The sequence below is a fragment of the Artemia franciscana genome, chromosome 4, assembly GCF_032884065.1.
Source record: "Artemia franciscana chromosome 4, ASM3288406v1, whole genome shotgun sequence".
NCBI lineage: Eukaryota > Metazoa > Arthropoda > Branchiopoda > Anostraca > Artemiidae > Artemia > Artemia franciscana.
Genome location: NC_088866.1, coordinates 40,406,955 through 40,425,529, shown reverse-complemented (window position 1 = coordinate 40,425,529; position 18,575 = coordinate 40,406,955). Strand labels below are relative to the sequence as shown.

Sequence of the window (18,575 nt, the reverse complement as noted above, 5' to 3'; positions counted from 1 at the left end):
GTCTAGGCATATAGCTTTCAACTTCGGTATCAAAGTTCAAATTTGATTTCAAATTAATTTTTCGTTATTATCATCGCCCAGTGCATCATCACCCAGTAACAATGGTTTAAATAAAAAAATCGAAACATACCAGCATATGATGAAAATAAAATACTTTAGTTTATACAATAATATAATTTTGGTTATATATTTGCACATTAAGGAGGTGTAGCTAAATTTAGCATTCACCCCCTTGCCATATTCCACACTAGCTCAAAAATCTTCCTCCACTTGATAGGAGGTCAAGGTAAAATAAAGTGTCCCATCCTTATTCATCTGAGGGCTGTCTCATGAGGAACTTGAAAACGTAGGAAAATAAATTCAACTTATGAAGCTTCAGCCCCCTTCCACCCCTAATATAAGTCTTAAAGTCTCCCCTCTAAAGGTTGATGTGTGACTATGAGATGCTGAAAGACTCTTACCATTGTTGCATATCATTTTGTTTACAAACGAAGTAAGAGAGATATAAATACTTAAAGCGAAAAGAAAGTTATCCTGAATGTTAGGGAGCAATTACCCCTCAATCCTCTTTTCTTTACGCTGAAGGTTGAAAAATAATTTCCTAAACGCATATTAAAGGGCAACAAATAAATAGCCAGTTATTTGAACAGCACAATTCGAACAGCCAATTTTAATCTTGTTCAACTTAAATCTTGCCTTGTTCAATTTTGTATTTTGTATTTGGGCTCTTGGATACAGTTGAAAATGGCCGCCCATGTACCAAAAGAGTTGGAATATCTCCAAAATGGGATTCTATCTTAGCCCTGCTTTTGCAGGGCTTTCACTGAGTTTTTTTTGGGGGGGGGGGTTCATGATAGAGAAAATAAATAATAACTAGTTATTATAATGGTGAAGCGGGAGGGGGTGGATTCTGAGAAATACTGAACACTAACGAAAATAAGAAGTTAATGAGGAATTTTCGGAAGACAGTAATTAAGCAAAACCTAACTGAATATTCTGACTATAGGAGTAGGCTCTGTTTTCGGTGAAATTTATTGCAAAGACTAAAACGAAGAAATTAATTAAAAATCTCAATTAGAAATCAAGAACTTTTTAATAAATAAATTTCTCTTCCTATTATTAGTATTTACTTTGAGAACTTTTATGCAGTAAGTGATGCGCACAACAGGAAACAAAGAATAAAAGAAAAGAGAAAAAACTGACGTCATAACAAATAAATAGAAACTTCACTTAAACAAAATAGCCTATAATACCAACCAGGGCCGTGTTCAGGATTTTTGTTCAGGGAGATAGGGTTACACAAAAAACTTTACAAAACGCAATAAAAGTTCATTTGCATGTATTTTTTTACTTTTGTACGAGTCGGACAAAATTTTGGGGTGGTGGGGGGTCCAAATCGGGCAGCCTCTCCCTGGATACGGCCCTGCCACCAAGTTGTATTTACCATATATAAATAAACTCTCAACCTCGACATACCAGGACAGGAGACTATAGAAGTTTGAAATCGTTTATTGAAAAGTTGAATATCCCTTTTGGGGACTCAAATCACTTTGCATAATTTACAGCCGCTTCCAATGCATTCGTGCGAAATTATTTCCCTTTTTTATCGGCCTTGTCTCAATTTGGCTTCTTCCGTCAAAAAATTGGAAAAAATATACCACATTCAATTTAATTACGTAGGAAAATGATGTGACGAATAGACTTTATTTTTGAAGCATACAAAAAAAAGAATAAAAGAAATTACATATCCAGTGCATCAACGAGTGGGGTTGTTAAATATCAGTTGCTAAGTTTGTCGAAGTCAGAGGCATATCTTTGCAAAATGCACTCATAAAACGTGTCTGAGTATCATTGTTTGTGGCATTAGGGTATTACCTCCATGCATACTTGATCATTTCTTTGGCGGAAAACTACGTTAAAATCCTGATAAAATTTTCATGATGGTTGTCTCCCCTCCCTCGCTCCGGAGGAGACTCCTGGCGGTGTCCGTGACCACCGAGCCCTAGCTAGCATGCAACACAAGGATAACATCTTCACTAACTTTGCTTTCACATTGGCCAAGTAGGACTGTCACACAGGTTTACTTAGGTCTAATAAGCATTATCATGTTAAGTAATTTGCCTCCAACAAAAGTCACAGCTAATGCTTATGTTGTTACTACATTAACTTTTATCACTTTCATGTGAAGGGGTTTAATTTAAGTTTTTTGTTTTCAATCGACGCTTCTCATCCATAAGAAGTAATTTTCATTATCTTATGCCTTGCTATGTAACCATCAAATTTTGAAAGTTATTTGCCATACTATTCGTACGTGAAGTCTTATTATTTTGCCCCAGATTTTTGTGACCTCCATCCACTCACTCAGGTCTTCTGTGTATGTCAGTGACGGGTTCAGGCCTTTGGCCTTCACAAATATAGCCTGAAATGACCTCCCTTCGCTCACATCGTAACTGCTACTACCTGCTCGGGTTTCTAACTATTGTAGAGAACTGGCTAGTGTTTTTAGCTATTTCTTTCTCCATATTCAGAATGACGCAATTTGACTACGTACAATTTTTGAAGCAATTCTGAATATTAGCACTGCAAAAAGTGTATGTTGATACAAATGTGTGTTAAGGATCAACCTTAATTTCCAGAACTTCAAGCTGCTTTCAAGGATATGATAAGATATTTATTCTAAAAGCATCTCTATCACAAGCCCTCAAAGGGCCGAATTCGGACTTCAGTATCGACAAAATACATGGTTGCACTAACAAAAAAAAAAAAAAAAAAAAAAAAAAAAAAAAAAAAAAAAAAAAAAAAAAAAAAAAAAAAACGAAAAATGAAAATCATAATGAATAATCAAATTATGAGTCAATTAAAAAAACTGTAATAAGTTAATTAAAAAGTTAAAAAAAATCTTCCTTTTTTCTTAAAAAGAAAAAAATCTTAAAAAGAAAGAAAAAGATCTTGCTTTTATTGCCTTGAACAGTGTTTTAGTATTGGAGCAAACTTTCTTTAGTTTTTTCATGTCTAGATATGATATATTTTGTTTTTAAAATGTTGTTGGTATTTGTAAGGATTCATAATCTCTTCCGAGAAATTTTTTTCTAAAAAACTGATAACACAATCCAAAAATTCAAACTTGATAACCCATCACACGAAGGTTCAAGGTTTAATCAAAGCTCAAAAGTAAACATTCTAATCTGGGGCCAATGACTGCATTATAGTTAAGAAAATAATAATAAAAAATAACGAAACCAGCAAATTATATTTAATTTTCTTGTTATTAAAAATGGATGAATCAGTATTAAAGTTGATGGCCTTTTCGTCAATTTTGTTCTATCCCCAAACCCAAAGGTGCGGAATAACAACATTTTTTGTCCATTTAGGAACTAAGTTATTCGGAAGACAAAACTTTTCCCAAAGAGGAAGTTTTTCAAAGAAAAGTAAAGAGTTTAGCCAAAGACCAGCCGAAATCACGTCAACTGTAAATTCAAAATCCAAACGAGCAAAAATCACTAACAATTAGTGACAAAAGGTATTGTCAAAGCCTTTTATTTTTACAGTTCAATATGGCAACACTGGATCAACTATGATGCTTCCCTGAAAACTTAATAGCTTTAAAGCAACCAAATAATAAAAAAATATGCAGTTAGGTATGTATTGATCTAAAATGGGCTTAAGGGACAAAACTATTCTATTTTGATGTTCTTGGTAGTTTGTTTGAAGTTGTTCATCAAAAGCTATGAGTATGAGAGAAAATTGCCCATTTTAATATCAAGACCATTCCCAAAGAGGGGATTGATCTCGATAAAAATTACACAATTAATACCATTTTGTGGTATTAGAGAATCCTAAGAAAGTTTGTAACCCATATCTTTAAAATACGATTTTTTTTTTTGTTTCGTCTTAGAAGAATAATTACGGATGCGTGTTGTTCTCAAACGTTAAATGTATTGAACGAATGGTTGATCGACACGGGTTCATCAAACGGAAAGTTAAAGTTAAATTTCCTTTTTTGAGCAGTAAGAGAAATCGGGCCACAGAAATATGGCACCTCCTATTTTGTAACACAAGAAAGGTCTCAAATTAGAGTTGAAATTCTAAGATAGTCAATTATTTTCCAATTATCAAAGCTCCTTATTCAGCTTCACGGGCCATAATACTGTGTTATGGTGCATTTACTCCTAAGGATATGTAGAGTTCATGTAAAATAGACGGTTAGCACAGACAATTATTTCTAAGCTTCATTTAACTAAATTGAGTCATTTGAGGTTTCATAAAATTACGCAGAGTGGTTTATAGAAGCGAGTCAACTATTTGGAGAAAAGCCAGTGGGTCTTTCTTTGGGTGACGGATGTGTCTGATACGTCAAAAGTGCATTATGGCCTAAAATTTTAACTTTCAGTGAATTTTCTGGGAATTTTACGTCTGATTTCCTTCCGTTCTGAGGAATAATCTTTGGACTAAGCCTATGAGGGGGCCTGCCCACCCGTTAAATCCTCAGGTTATGCCTGTTTTACTCTTGCCCCACCTACTTCAAGAACAAACAATCTAACACAAATGAATGGGAATGGAATAAAAAATAATTATCATAACGTATCGACAAGGGAAAGACTTATTGATGTGCAATTTGCTTTAAACGACAAACGTTCAAATGCTTTGAAAGTAAATTTAACACCTGTAATTAAACGAACTACATTTGTTGTAAAGGACCATAAGACTTTAGTATAATGAGCAGGAAGTTGAAGGTTGCAGAGCTGCCTCAGTCACATGCAGGATATCAAACAGTTTGTGGTAACGAACTGTAAGTAAGGAGTGACCCGGCTCATTAGTAACCAAAACTCTAAAAAAAGGAATTTTGACACATCAAAAGAATTGGATTTTTATGCTGATGTTAAATATGTAAATTTCATCAAGTCTAGTCCTACCCATCAAAAGTTACGAGCCTGAGAAAGCTTGCCTTATTTTCAAAACTTACACTACAGTTTGACTCTTTCACAACTCTATTTTTTTAAACAATAAAAACTTTTGCGTAAAGAGCGAGGCGTTGAGGAGGGGACATCCCATTTCATATACGGAATATTTTCCGCTCGTTTTAAGATTTAATGTTGCTCCTTACTTGCAGCTAAAAAAAACTTTCTGAATGCTTTAGAATTAATGCATGTTTTGATTTTGACTCATCCCACATGAATAAATAAAACGAAATATGCATATTAATTTTTTACTAAATGGCTTTCTAATAGTTTCGATCAGATGATTTTGAAAAAAAAACGGATGGGGGAGGAGGTCTAGTTTTCCTCTAATTTTTGGTTACTTAAAAATGCGACTAATTTTTTTTACGAACGTTTTTGTTTGCGACGAACATACGTACCTTACAAATTAACTTACGTAATGAATCTATATTTGTGTATTTTTATTACGTATATACGGGGGTTCGTCTCCTCATCAATACCTCGCTCTTTACATCAAAACTTGAACTTTGTCCCAAATCTTTATGAATGACCACTGAATCACAAAGACCGTAGAATAAATAGTTGAAATTACTAAAAATACATTAGCGTAAATTCCTCCATGGAAAGATCCTCCCACACAACCCTGTGTGGGTTGTGTATGTCATTTAAAAAAAAATATTTTAAATGAAAGTAAGGAGGAACATCAAAACTTAAAACGAACAGAAATTACTCCTTGTATGAAAGGGGCTTTTCCTCCTCAGCACCTCGCTCTTTACGCTAAAGTTTTTTTTTTACTGTTTTAAGAAGTAGAGTTAAGAGAAAGAGTCAAACTTTAGCGTAAAGAGCGGGGCGTTGAGGAGGAAAAGCCCCTTTCATATACGGAGTAATTTCTGTTCGTTTTAAGTTTTAATGTTGCTCCTTACTTTCATTTAAAAAATTTGTTTTTTTTATTTAATTTTTGCACGTTTTTGAATAAATGCATGTTCTGATCTTGGCTCTCAACACATAAATAATTAAAACGAAATTTACATATTAGTTAACTGCAATTTTGAAAATTTGTGGGAAGATTTTGAGAAAAAAGGAGCGAGGGAGGAGGTCTAGTTCCTAGTTAGGAGACCCTCCAATTTTTGATTACTTAAAAAAGCAACTAGAACTTAATTTTTTTACAAACGTTTTCATTGGTAAAAAATATACGTAACTTACGAATTAACTTACGTAACGAACTTCTATATTCGTATATTTTTATTGCGTATATGAGGGGGTTCAACCCTCGTCGATACCTCGCTCTTTACACTAAAGCTTAAATTTTGTCCCAATTCCTTAAGAATGACATCTGAATCACAAAGGCCGTAGAATAAATAGTTGAAATTACTAAAAATACTTTAGCGTAAAAAATGAGATATAACGAAGAGGTAAACCCCTCATACGCGTAATAATTTTTGTTCATTTCAAGTTTTAATGCTGCTCTTTACTTTCAGTAGAAAAAACTGTCCATTTCCCCATTTCCATTTCCAAGTTTTTCCATGGAGATATCCTCCCAAGTAACCCCCCCCTCAACTCTCCCCTCTAAACCAAAAAAATCCCCCTGAGAACGTCTGTACACTTCCCAGTAACCATTACTATATGTAAACACAGGTCAAAGTTTGTAACTTGCAGCCCCTCCCACGGGGACTGCGGGGGAGTAAGTCGTTCTAGACATAGTTATTACGTTTTTCGACTATGGTGAATAAAATTGCTATCTCAGAATTTTGATCCGGTGACTTTTGGGAATAAATGAGCGTGGGAGGGGGCCTAGGTGCCCTCCAATTTTTCAGTCACTTTAAAAGGGCACTAGAACTTTTAAATTCCGTTAGAATGAGCCCTCTCGCGACATTCTAGGACCATTCAGTCGATACGATCACCCCTGAGGAAAAAAACAAAACAAAAAAACAAACAAAAAAAAAAAACAGAAAAACAAATAAACACGCATCCGTGATCTGTCTTCTGGCAAAAAATGCGAAATTCACATTTTTGTAGATAGGAGCTTGAAACAACTACGATAAGGTATCTCAGCGTATCTCTAATACGCTGAATTTGATGGTGTGATTCTCGTTAACATTGTATGACTTTTAGGGGGTGTTTCCCCCTATTTTCTAAAATGAGGCAAATTTTCTCAGGCTCGTAACTTTTGGTGGGTATTTCTGATCTTGATGAAACTTATATATCTAAAATCAGCATTAAGATGCAATTCTTTTGAAGCAACTATTGGTATCAAAATTCCATTTTTTAGAGCTTCGGTTACTATTGAGCCGGGTCGCTCCTTACTACAGTTCGTTACCACGAACTGTTTGACTCTTCTTTTTAAAACAGTAAAAAACTTTAGCGCAAAGAGCGGAGCGTTGATGAGGAAGCAGCCTCTTTCATATACGAAGTAATTTCTGTTCGTTTTAAGTTTTAATGTCGCTCCTTACTTTATGTTAAGAAAAACTTGTTTTTTTTTATTTAATTTCTAAGCGTTTTTGAATCAATGCATGTTTCGATTTTGGCTCTCCGCAGAGGAATAATTAAAAAGAAATTTGTATATTTTTTTTTTTGGCTAAATGACTCATAATTTTAATCGAATGATTTTGAGCAAAAAAGAGTGGGGGAGGAAGCCTAGTTGCCCTCCGATTTTTGGTTAATTAAAAAGGCAACTAGAGCTTCTAATTTTTACGAAACTTTTTATTAGTAAAAGATATACATAACTTATAAATTAGCTTACGTAAAGAACTTTTGTATTCTCATGTTTTTATTACATATGAGGGGTTCGCCCCCTCGTCAGTACCTCGCTCTTTACAATAAAGCTTAAATTTTGTCCCAATTGATTAAGAATGATCCCTGAATCACAAAAACCGTAGAATAAATTGTTGAAATTACTAAGAATGCTTTAGGGTAAAGAGCGAGGTATTAGGAGGAGGTGAGCCCCTCATATGGGTAATAATTTCTGTTCGTTTTAAGTTTTAATGCTGCTCCTTACTTCCAGCTGAAAAAACTTTTTCATATTTATTTTTTCATTGTTTTTTTTTAAGTAATGCTAGTAAATCCTGCGCTCCCTTCATGGAAATTTTCTTCCTCCATGACAAATTCCTCGATGGAAAGTTCCCCCAGCATATCCCCCTCTTCTCAACCCCTCCCCCAATCAAAAAATTCTCCTGAAAACGCCTGTACACTTCCTAATTACCATTACTATATGTAAGCACTGGTCAAAGTTTGTAACTTGTAGCCCCTCCCACGGGAACTGTGGGGGAGTAAGTCGTCCCCAAAGACACAGTTATAAGGTTTTTCGACTACACTGAATAAAATGGCTATCTCAGAATTTTGATCCGGTGACTTTGGGAAAATAATTAGCGTGGGAGGGGGCCTAGGTGCCCTCCAATTTTTTTGGTCACTTAAAAAGGACACTAGAACTTTTCATTTCCGTTAGAATGAGCCCTCTCGCAACATTCTAGGACAACTGGGTCGATACGATCACCCCTGGGAAAAAAAAACAAAAAAAACAAACAAATAAACACGCATCCGTGATCTGCCTTCTGGCAAAAAATACAAAATTTCTCGTTTTTGTAGATAGGAGCTTGAAACTTTTACAGTAGGGTTCTCTGATACGCTGAATCTGATGGTGTGATTTTCGTTAAGATTCTATGACTTTTAGGGGGTGTTTCCCACTATTTTTCTAAAATAGCACAAATTTTCTTAGGCTCGTAACGTTTGATGGGTAAGACTTAACTTGATGAAACTTTTATATTTAAAATCAAAATTAAAATGCGATTCTTTTGATGTAGCTATTGGTATCAAAATTCCATTTTCTAGAGTTTTGGTTACTATTGAGCCGGGTCGCTCCTTTCTACAGTTCGTTACCACGAACTGTTTGACAATGGTCAAAGTTTGTAACTTGCAGCCCCTCCCCTAGGGGGGGGGGAATTAATTAGTCCTCAAAGACATAGTTAATAGGTTTTTGACTAAGCTGAACAAAATGGCCATATCAAAAGTTTGACCTGGTGACTTTGGGGGAAAATGTGTGTGGGAGGGGGCCTAGGTGCCCTCCAACTTTTTGGGTCACTTAAAAAGGTTACAAGAACTTTTAGTTTCCATTAGAATGAACCTTTTTGCCACATTCTAGGACCAATTGGTCGATACGATCACCCATGAAAAAAAAAAAAAAAAAAAAAACACGCATCCGTGATTTATCTTTTGGCAAAAAAACAAACAAAATCCACATTTTTGTAGATAGGAGCTTGAAACTTCTACTGTTGGGTTCTCTGGTATGCTGAACCTGGTGGTGTGATTTTTGTTAAGATTCCTGACTTTTAGGGTTGTTTTCCCCTATTTTCTAAAATGAGGCAAATTTTCTCAGGCTTGTTACTTTCGATGGGTAAGACTAAACGTGATGAAACTTATATATTTAAAACCAACATTAAAGTTCAATTCTTTGATGTAACTATTGGTATCAAAATTCCATTTTTTTAGATTTTCGGTTACTATTGAACTGGATTGCTCCTTACTACAGTTCGTTACCACAAACTGTTTGATTACAACAATTTTATTGGACAGAATTATAACAAAAAGTAAATGATTCGACTTTTATCGCTTAATTTATTGAAACTAAGTCAAAATAAACGTTTTTTTTTGTATGCTCCACATTAATACTCAATTCTTTGATTTTAATTAATGGCTTAATTAATAACAAATGACAGTTTTGTAGTTATTAATTTAGTTGTGTTATGATTTGACCATTTTAGAAGACAATTGGAAATATCTGGGGGGGGGGAGGTGACTTGATTTTCTTCCAAACATATACAATGGAGTTTCAAACCCATATTCAAGGGGGTAAATGTGGGCTTCAAGCCCACATTTACCCCCTTAATTCTTGAAGTTATATAGCTTCCTCATGGTTTCTGTATATCTGCATACTTTTTCTAAGTATTGTGCTTTTGTGCTCTTGCAGCTCACATGTTTTGGTTAGCCCCATCCTTCATACAAAATAAATTGTTCCGTCTTTGCTACTTGCAATTTTAGGAGAAATCCAATGTTTTTGTCTTTTAACATAATAGAACTGTCGCTTTAATCTTTACAGAAGGAAATTTTCTGCTCATCAAATGAAAAGGGTACCCAAGTCTTGAATTAGTAATCTTAACTTTCATAAATACTGTAGGTAAGAAGATGATAACTGGATTAACACAATAGGAGCAAAAGAATTGTATAAAAATAATTGATACATATTCCGCTTAAATTGGAAGATCTTTGTGTTTTCTTATTCGTAAGCGTAAAATAAAGTATTTCTACCAAATGATTCATTCATTAAATTATTTGTGGTTCTTCTTTATATCTTTGTGGTTAGATATGAAACGTGGGACCCTGTCTGATAATTTTTTACACTTAGATTCGAGACTAATCAGGCAAAAAGAGAAAAAAATAAACAAAAATACAAAATTATAAATGAAATATTATATAGGAATAATTCCAATTCACGTCTAGTTTTACGTTTTTGTGCGTAAATCTACTCTTCTTCTGCTTACTACCCCAAGTCAAACGTTCAAACAACTCTATAATATGAAGAAAAATGTATTCTGATCTCCATATCACCGTCTTTATACTTACTGCGAAAGCACCCATGAGATGTAAGGGAGGGTAGGATGGGCTTCTATCCAGCCTCAATGGGAGTTTGGAAAAAGATTTGGCACTTGTGTATTTTTCAGAACACACTCAATAAGTGAAGTTAGGTTCTTTCGTGAGACAAACTACGATGCAAAAATCCGGTTTCATAGCCACAAAGACAGGACTGAATCTAGTTTGCTATGCCTAGTGATAGAAGATAGTGTCTGAACATTTGATTCTGAAATAAAGAATTGGGATTTGCCAAAGACTGAAAAAGAGGTAATTATATTTTTCCAGGATAAGGGGTTGTTGCCCACAACAAAACAGTGCGTCAATGGACACAACATGACTTTATACTCTTAAGAGAAGGAACAGTAAAGGAACAGAGGTACATCCCGCCATCATTTACAATCATACTTAGTAGAGTAGATGTGTCGGGCGGCAGTAAAGGCAGAAGGAAGACCTCTTTTTAACGCAATTCTTAATGACATTTCTTCGTTCTGGGTATATAATTCTAAGTTGTAATTTTACAATTTTACTAATAAAGTATTATATTTTCACCACATTTTGTTTTATTTCATTAGCTTTATCAAATGTTTGGGCTATATATTTGCACACTTGGGGTGGGGATGGGTGGATGGGATGCATTATATCATATACCTAACTTAATCTAACCTAACCATCTCTATATATAAAATATTTAATTAAAATGTACCTGAATCGTAGTTTGTTTCACGAAAGAACCTAACTTCACTTATTGAGTGTGTTCTGAATAATGCACAAATACCAAAGATTTTTACCATTTTATGCAAAAACAGTTTTGTCACCCATCCAACTAATGCACAAGAAGTATGGATTTGTTGTTACCTACATGTATGCAAAAAATAGAAGGTACAGTTGAACAGATTGTCAGCTCAAAGAGAGAGATGAAACCACAGATACAGAGGGTCTTAGTTAGCTATAATACTTGTATCTTTAAGCGTCTCAAAGCAACCTTTATGTACCTAAATTAAAAAAAAACAAGTTTTTTTTCAACTGAAAGTAAGGAGAAAAATTAAAACTTAAAACGAACAGAAATTATTAGGAATATGAGGGGCTGCCCTCTCCTCAGTACCTCATTCTTTACGCTGAAGTCTAGCCTTTTGTCCCAATTATTTAAGAATAACTATAAGAATTATAAGCTTTTTTAGAAGTTCTAAGTAAATTAGCGTAAAGAGCGAGGTATTGAAGAGGGGGCAGCCCCCTCCAATATACATAGTAATTTCTGTTTGTTTTAAGATTGAATGTTGCTCCTTACTTTCAGTTAAAGAACGTGTTTTTTTCATTTAATTTCTGATCGTCTTTTAAATAATGCTGGAAAATCTGGTTCCCCCTCCATGGAAAATTGCCTTTCCCTATACCAATTCCTCCATGGATAGATCCCCTGACGTGATCCTCCCTCTGAAAATATATATAGACTTCGCAATAACCAATACTATAATATGTAGCATAAACAATGGGCAAAGTTCGTAGCTTGCAGTCCTGTTCCAGGGACTGTGGGAGGTTAAGTCATCCTCAAAAACATAGTTACTAGAACTTTCGGTAATTCTGAACAAAATGCATATCTAAAAACTTTGATAAGGTGACTCTTGGGAAAATGGTTGTTGGAGGAGGGTAGTTACCCTCCGATATTTTTGGTCACTTAAAATGTCACTAGAACTTTTGGTTTCCAATCAAATGATCTCTCTGGATCTTCTAGAATTACTGGTTTGATACGATCAAACCCCATCCGTGATTTTTTTTCCGACAAAAAAAGCAAAATTAAACATTTTTGTATATAAGAGCTTGAAACCTCCTGAATAGCGTTCTCTATATTGCTTTATCTCCTGGTGTGATTTTCATTAAGCTCACTTGACGTCTTGGGGGTTTTTCCACCTTCTTTATAAAATTAGGCAAATTTTCACAGGCTCGTAGCTTTTGATGGTCTACGTTAAACCTAACGAATTTTATGTATTACGAATAAGCATCAAAATTCAATTCTTTTGATATATCAATTGTTGTTATGACTGTTTTTGTAGTTCCGACTACTATTGAGCCGCATCGCTCCGTACTTACAGTTCGTTACCACAAACTGTTTGAAAACAATTTTTTAAGCAACTGATTATAAAATGATCATATTGTAACGGGCTATAGGATGCCAGCAGGAAAATTATCAAAAATTTAGAAGCTGTGTACATACAAACCTAATTCCAATTTAAATTTTGCTGTTCAAGAGCCTTGCTACATCACTGTTCATATTATTTCTTTTATTCGTATTAGCAGGACCCGACTCAAAGCAGCACTGGATGGGTAGGTCACTGTATGGCAACAATTCAGCCTGCTTATCAGCATGGTAACTCGTACTTTTAGAAAAAAATATTCAAAAGGAATGATTATTTTGTATGATTCATTGCAATGAATCATGTTTTTTAGGGAGGGATTCTTGTTTTCTGTTTTTTTTTAATTTAATAACGGTTTGTTTCAAGAAAACAAACAACCTCAAGAAAAAAAACACACAGTAAAGCACTAAAAAAAGCAATACAACAGAACAATTAGACCCACTTAAGCCAAATTGAACATTATATTTATTTATAAATTACCTTTTATTTACAAAAAAAATCAAAAAAGGTTTTGTGGTTTTCCTTTGGTCACAAGCAAGAAAATTACGCCTTTTTCAGCCAAAAATTAATATAAGTGACCAGGGTCTTATCCAGAATTTTTCTTGGGGGAGGGGGGTACCAAAGATTTTTTGGGGGAGGTGTTTAAAAAAAAACTTTTAAAACAAATAAAAAAATATATTCATTTTTGTGACGCTTTTACCAGTTGAACACAAATTTCAGGGAGGGAAGGGGGTTGAAACCCCCTAAGCCCCTCGCCCTGGATACGGCCTTGTATGTGGCGTTACCAATCATTAAGAACAGGCTACAAATAAGCAATAATAAAATTTATTTTTTCAATTATTTTCAAGAATATCAAAACGAAGGAACTTCGACATTTCAACGGTGTACGTAGCTATAATCTGCTACCACCATGACTTTAACGCAACATACTAAATATAATTAGCTTCTATAAAAGCGTTGAATGTTCAGGGGCATAAAAGGCATTCATTGATTGGAATTCATTTTTAATTTAGTGAATTTTCTTGTAAGCATACAAAAGCTAAATAGTCAATCAAGTACCTTGCTTTTAAACCTAAAAAAAAAAAATCAGAAGTGGAATTAATCAGATTGGCTTTAAAATGGTCAGTTGTTGCTTATTTAACAAAATCTGAAAGTTTTTTCTGCCTGGACCAGCAATCCTAAAAGGTTAACTACCAAAAAATTGAAAATAGGCCTACTAATCTAAATATAAACCGTGCATAGGTTAATCACTAGAAACAAAAAGAGAACAAAAGACTTTTTAGCAGTTAGAAAGTTGTACAGATTAAAATTTAAGACTGTTGAAAGAGCCTGGGAATTCATTTAACATCTTAGCTGCTTAAGGTTTTCCAGGAAAAAAACCTGTTGAAACTTTTGATTTTAAAAATAAGGGATAACTACCCAAGTCCTCTAACCCCATTCGGAACCTGGGAGCAATGATGACCATGAATTTATTGCATTTCCATATTTGCACCTGTTTTGGACTTGAGTGGCCAATCTCGTTTTGTTGCCCCAGACAAAAACAAAAATTGCCAAAACCTAATTCTCAATATATTCGAGTATTACGGGAAACCGTCAATTTGTTTAGGTCATAATCCAGCATAATCAACCTCGCTAAAGTGATACTATTTTGTTCTTTAGATTTTGTCCTAGGGCAGTTTCTTTCTAAAAGAGTGAATTAGGAATACAAAAGTATAATACAAAATCAAATCAATTGTCAAGCACGAAGTACTAAAACTGAAATGTGTCTGATTATAAATCGCTTACATGATACTTTGTTGATAGTACAGCACAATGTTTAAGTCAACTGCACAAAAGTGTTGCATCCGCCGTCTTCCCCCGTAAATTATGTGCCAAGCTTTCACACCACCTTCCCTTTGTTGGCAACAAAATTCCCCCTTTTTGGCAACAAAATTCCCCTTTTTTGGCACCAAAATTCGCCCTTTTTTATTTGTTTTTTTCTTCCAGATGAATTACTAGCTTCCGAGAAATGTGGTAAAAATACATTGTAAGCTGTGAAATCAAAATCGACAAGAAAAAATTTCAATTAATTGAACATTTAGGCTTGATATTTCGCCATATTCACAGCCAAGATTCCTCTATATAGATCTGCTTCCCCCATATAAATGCCCAATCTATCCAGCTGTTGAATCTCTCTTGAGTGAAATTAATCATTGATATTGACAATACGCAAGACTAATACGCAATGACTAATACGCAAGTCTTACCTGGTACAAAAAGTCGATGTATCTGGAGGCAAGTCTGAGCGTTTGAATTTTCGAAAGTTTGTCCGACGGAAGAGTTGGAATGATTCTTCTTAATTGAGCAAAAGCATCATTTAAGGACTGTGTTCGCTGTCTCTCTCGAACATTGGCCATAGCTCTTTGATTTGGATTATCAGGAGAACTTTTTCTTCTTATTTTTCTTTTCCTTGGACAACTTTCTGAAGAGTCACTGTCAGATCGACTTTCTAAGCTGATTCCACCATGAACTTCTTCTTCAAAATGTCTCTTTAGTCCAGTCACTACATTCGGCTCTTGCATAAAATAACGATTATCCCAAAAGTGATAGTCAGGCCGAAAAGCCGGGTGAATAGGGTAAACACTATCTTCAGTTGATCGTGCACTTGATTCGGATTGAGAACTTTCGGTTGGTGATTCAGGTTCAAGTTTGAACGACATGTTTCACAATTTAGTTTTGATGTTTGTGCCCTATTAGCCTCAGATTTTCACATCCAAATAAAGCGAACTAAGGAATGTTTGGCATAATTCTCTGGAAACTGCTGGAGCCAAGAAAAACCCGCCTTTGTGCCTATCCTTGCAATGTCATTGGCTACTTAAGTCTTTACACAATACCCAGTCTTTTCTATGAAACTCCTTGGAAGTGGGAAAGGGAGTTTGTGTTATGTTGCAATTAATCTTAAAAATAAAAAAACAAAAAAATGTTTTCATTATTTATTTATATACGATCAAATTAAGAAAAAATCGGTATCCAAAAACTACTTACTAGGCCTTTAGAATTTCGTTAGAATAACAGATAAAAAAAAGCTATTTTTATAAAAAGCTAAGAAATATGTAAAAAAAAATCTGATTTTTCGCTTTTGGGAATGTTGGTGTAGCACCGTCTAACCTTGAAAAGCTTATTTTTAAAGCCTTAGAACAATTAAAAAACTCATCCTATATTTTGGCATACTGTCGTATATCATTGTATTTGTTTTTATCAGCTTAGATTTGCCACATTGTTGATATTAATATTTAATATGTATTGTAACTAACCTCAGGACTACTGATCTTTGAAAACCTAGAATGGATTTTTCTGCCTTTTTTTTCAACGGGTTTTCCCAACCCGGGCCGTAATACTTTTGAAGGCTTAATATCACTATCAAATTGTGTTCCTCATCTGATAATCCTTCAATAGCATTTGTTAGTGTATTTTTTTTTTATAACTATTTTTTTTTGAAGATTTCAGCTTATATGAATCATGCCGATATTGCAGACTAGTTGACATTGAGAAAAGAAAACCAAATCTAACAAGTTCCCCTTAGTCACAGGTGCCCGAATCAGGGTGTGTGAGGTTTATTTAAACTAGTATCTGAAGTTCATGGTACCAATAGCTTGAACTTTTGTACAAGCAAAGCAAAACCCTTCGACACTGAGAGGGAGGTTTTAAACAGATTACAATGTAGAAGGAGCGTCCGTAACTCTGTTGGCCTCAGGTGGATTAGTGCTGCAGTGAGTTGTTAGCAATAGTAGTAGTAGTAGTAGTAGTAGTAGTAGTAGTAGTAGTAGTAGTAGTAGTAGTAGTAGTAGTAGTAGTAGTAGTAGTAGTAGTAGCAGTAGTAGTAGTAGTAGTAGTAGTAGTAGTAGTAGTAGTAGTTTGACTTAGACAATACTTTGTCAATCAGCCTCAAAAATTAAAAACATAAAATTTAATGTGTCAATGTCAATTCATCTTGTGTCCTTTCTACTTTAATAAATAAAAAATAAAATGCTTCATGTACCTAATGCCTCTAATTAAACTTGTTAACGAGAAATAGGCAGTTTAAGTTCTCTTTTTGTAGATTTGAATGCCATTATTATAGGATTCAATATGGAAAACTACCTTCTAGCGATTCATAACCCGCGAAAGCTTTGAAATTCTCCATCATTTATCAAACAGTTCGTGGTAACGAACTGTATAGTAAGGAGCGACCCGGCTCAATAGTAAACGAAACTCTAAAAAACGGAACTCTGATGCTAAAATATACATCAAAAGAATCAGATTTTCATGCTGATTTTAAATTCATAAGTTTCATCAAATTTAGTCTTTGTTATCAAAAGTTACGAGCCTGAAAAAATTTGCCTTATTTTAGAAAATAGGGAAAAACACCCCCTAAAAGTCACAGAATCTTAACGAAAATCACACCATCGCATTTGGCGTATAAGAGAACCCTATTGCAAAATTTTCAAGCTCCTATCTACAAAAATGTGGAATTTCGTATTTTTTGCCAGAAGACGAATCACGGGTGCGTGTTTATTTTTAAATTTTTTTTTTAATTTTTTTTTTCCCAGGGGTCATCGTATCGAGCAAGTGGTCGTAGAATGTCGCAAGAGGGCTCATTCTAACGGAAATGAAAAGTTCTAGTGCCCTTTTTAAGTGATCAAAAAAATTGGAGGGCACCTAGGCCCCCTCCCACGCTCATTTTTCTCCAAAGTCAACCGATCAAAACTTTGAGATAGCCATTTTGTCCCGCATAGTCAAAACCATAATAACTATGTTTTTGGGAATGACTTATTCCCCCACAGTCCCTGGGGGAGGGGCTGCAAGTTACAAACCTCGACCAGTGTTTACATATAATAATGGTTATTGGGAAGTGTAGGCTACAGTCGTTTTCAGGGGATTTTTTTTTGGGTTTTGGGGGTGGGGTTGAGGGGAGGGGGCTATGTGGGAGGATCTTTCTTTAGAGAAATATGTCATGGGGGAATAGAAATTCAATGAAAAGGGCGCAGGATTTTCTAAAATTACTATAAAAAAAACAATGAAAAAATAAACATGGAAAAGTTTTTTTCAATTGAAAGTAAAGAGTAGCATTGAAACTTAAAACGAACAGAGATTATTACGCATATGAGGGGTTCTAAAAATACTTTAGCATAAAGAGCGAGGTATTTAGGAGGAGATAAATACCTCGCTCTTTATGCTATAGTATTTTTAGTAATTTCAACTATTTATTCTACGGCCTTTCTGATTCAGGGGTCATTCTTAAAGAATTGGGAGAAAATTTACGATTTAGTGTAAAGAATGAGGTATTAACGAGGGTACAAACCCCCTCATATACATAATAAAAATTAAAGAATATAAAAGTTTGTTACGTAAGTTACTTCTTAAGTTACGTATATTTTTTACTAATAAAAAATTCGTTAAAAATTAAAATTTATGGTTGCCTTTTTATGTAACCGAAAAATTGCATGGCAACTAGGCCTCCTTCCCCATCCCTTATTTCTCAAAATCGTGATCAAAACTAAGAGAAAGCCATTTAGCCAAAAAAGGAATTAATATGCAAATTTCATTTTAATAATTTATGTGTGGAGAGCCAAAATCAAACATGCATTAATTCAAAAACGTTCAGAAATTACATAAAAAAAAACTAGTTTTCTTTAACTGAAAGTAAGGAGCGACATTAAAACTTAAAACGAACAGAAATTACTCCGTATATGAAATGGGTTGTCCCCTCCGCAATTCCTCGCTCTTTACGCTAAAGTTTGACTCTTTGCCACAATTCTGCTTTTCAAAACAATTAAAAGCTTTAGCGTAAAGAGCGAGGAATTGCGGAGGGGACAACCCATTTCATATACGGAGTAATTTCTGTTCGTTTTAAGTTTTAATGTCGCTCCTT

The 18,575-nt window shown here is 34.5% G+C and overlaps 1 protein-coding gene across 1 annotated transcript in view; it reads right to left on the bottom strand.

Annotated features, from left to right (window-relative positions):
* Positions 1 to 15,461, bottom strand: part of LOC136026430 (twist-related protein 2-like) — a 28,324-nt gene extending 12,863 nt beyond the window's left edge. The window contains exon 1 of the mRNA XM_065703015.1: positions 14,932 to 15,461. Coding sequence (XP_065559087.1) covers positions 14,932 to 15,384 — 453 coding nt within the window. The 5' untranslated portion in view covers positions 15,385 to 15,461. The remainder of the gene's footprint in view (positions 1 to 14,931) is intronic.
* Positions 15,462 to 18,575: the final 3,114 nt, after the last annotated feature.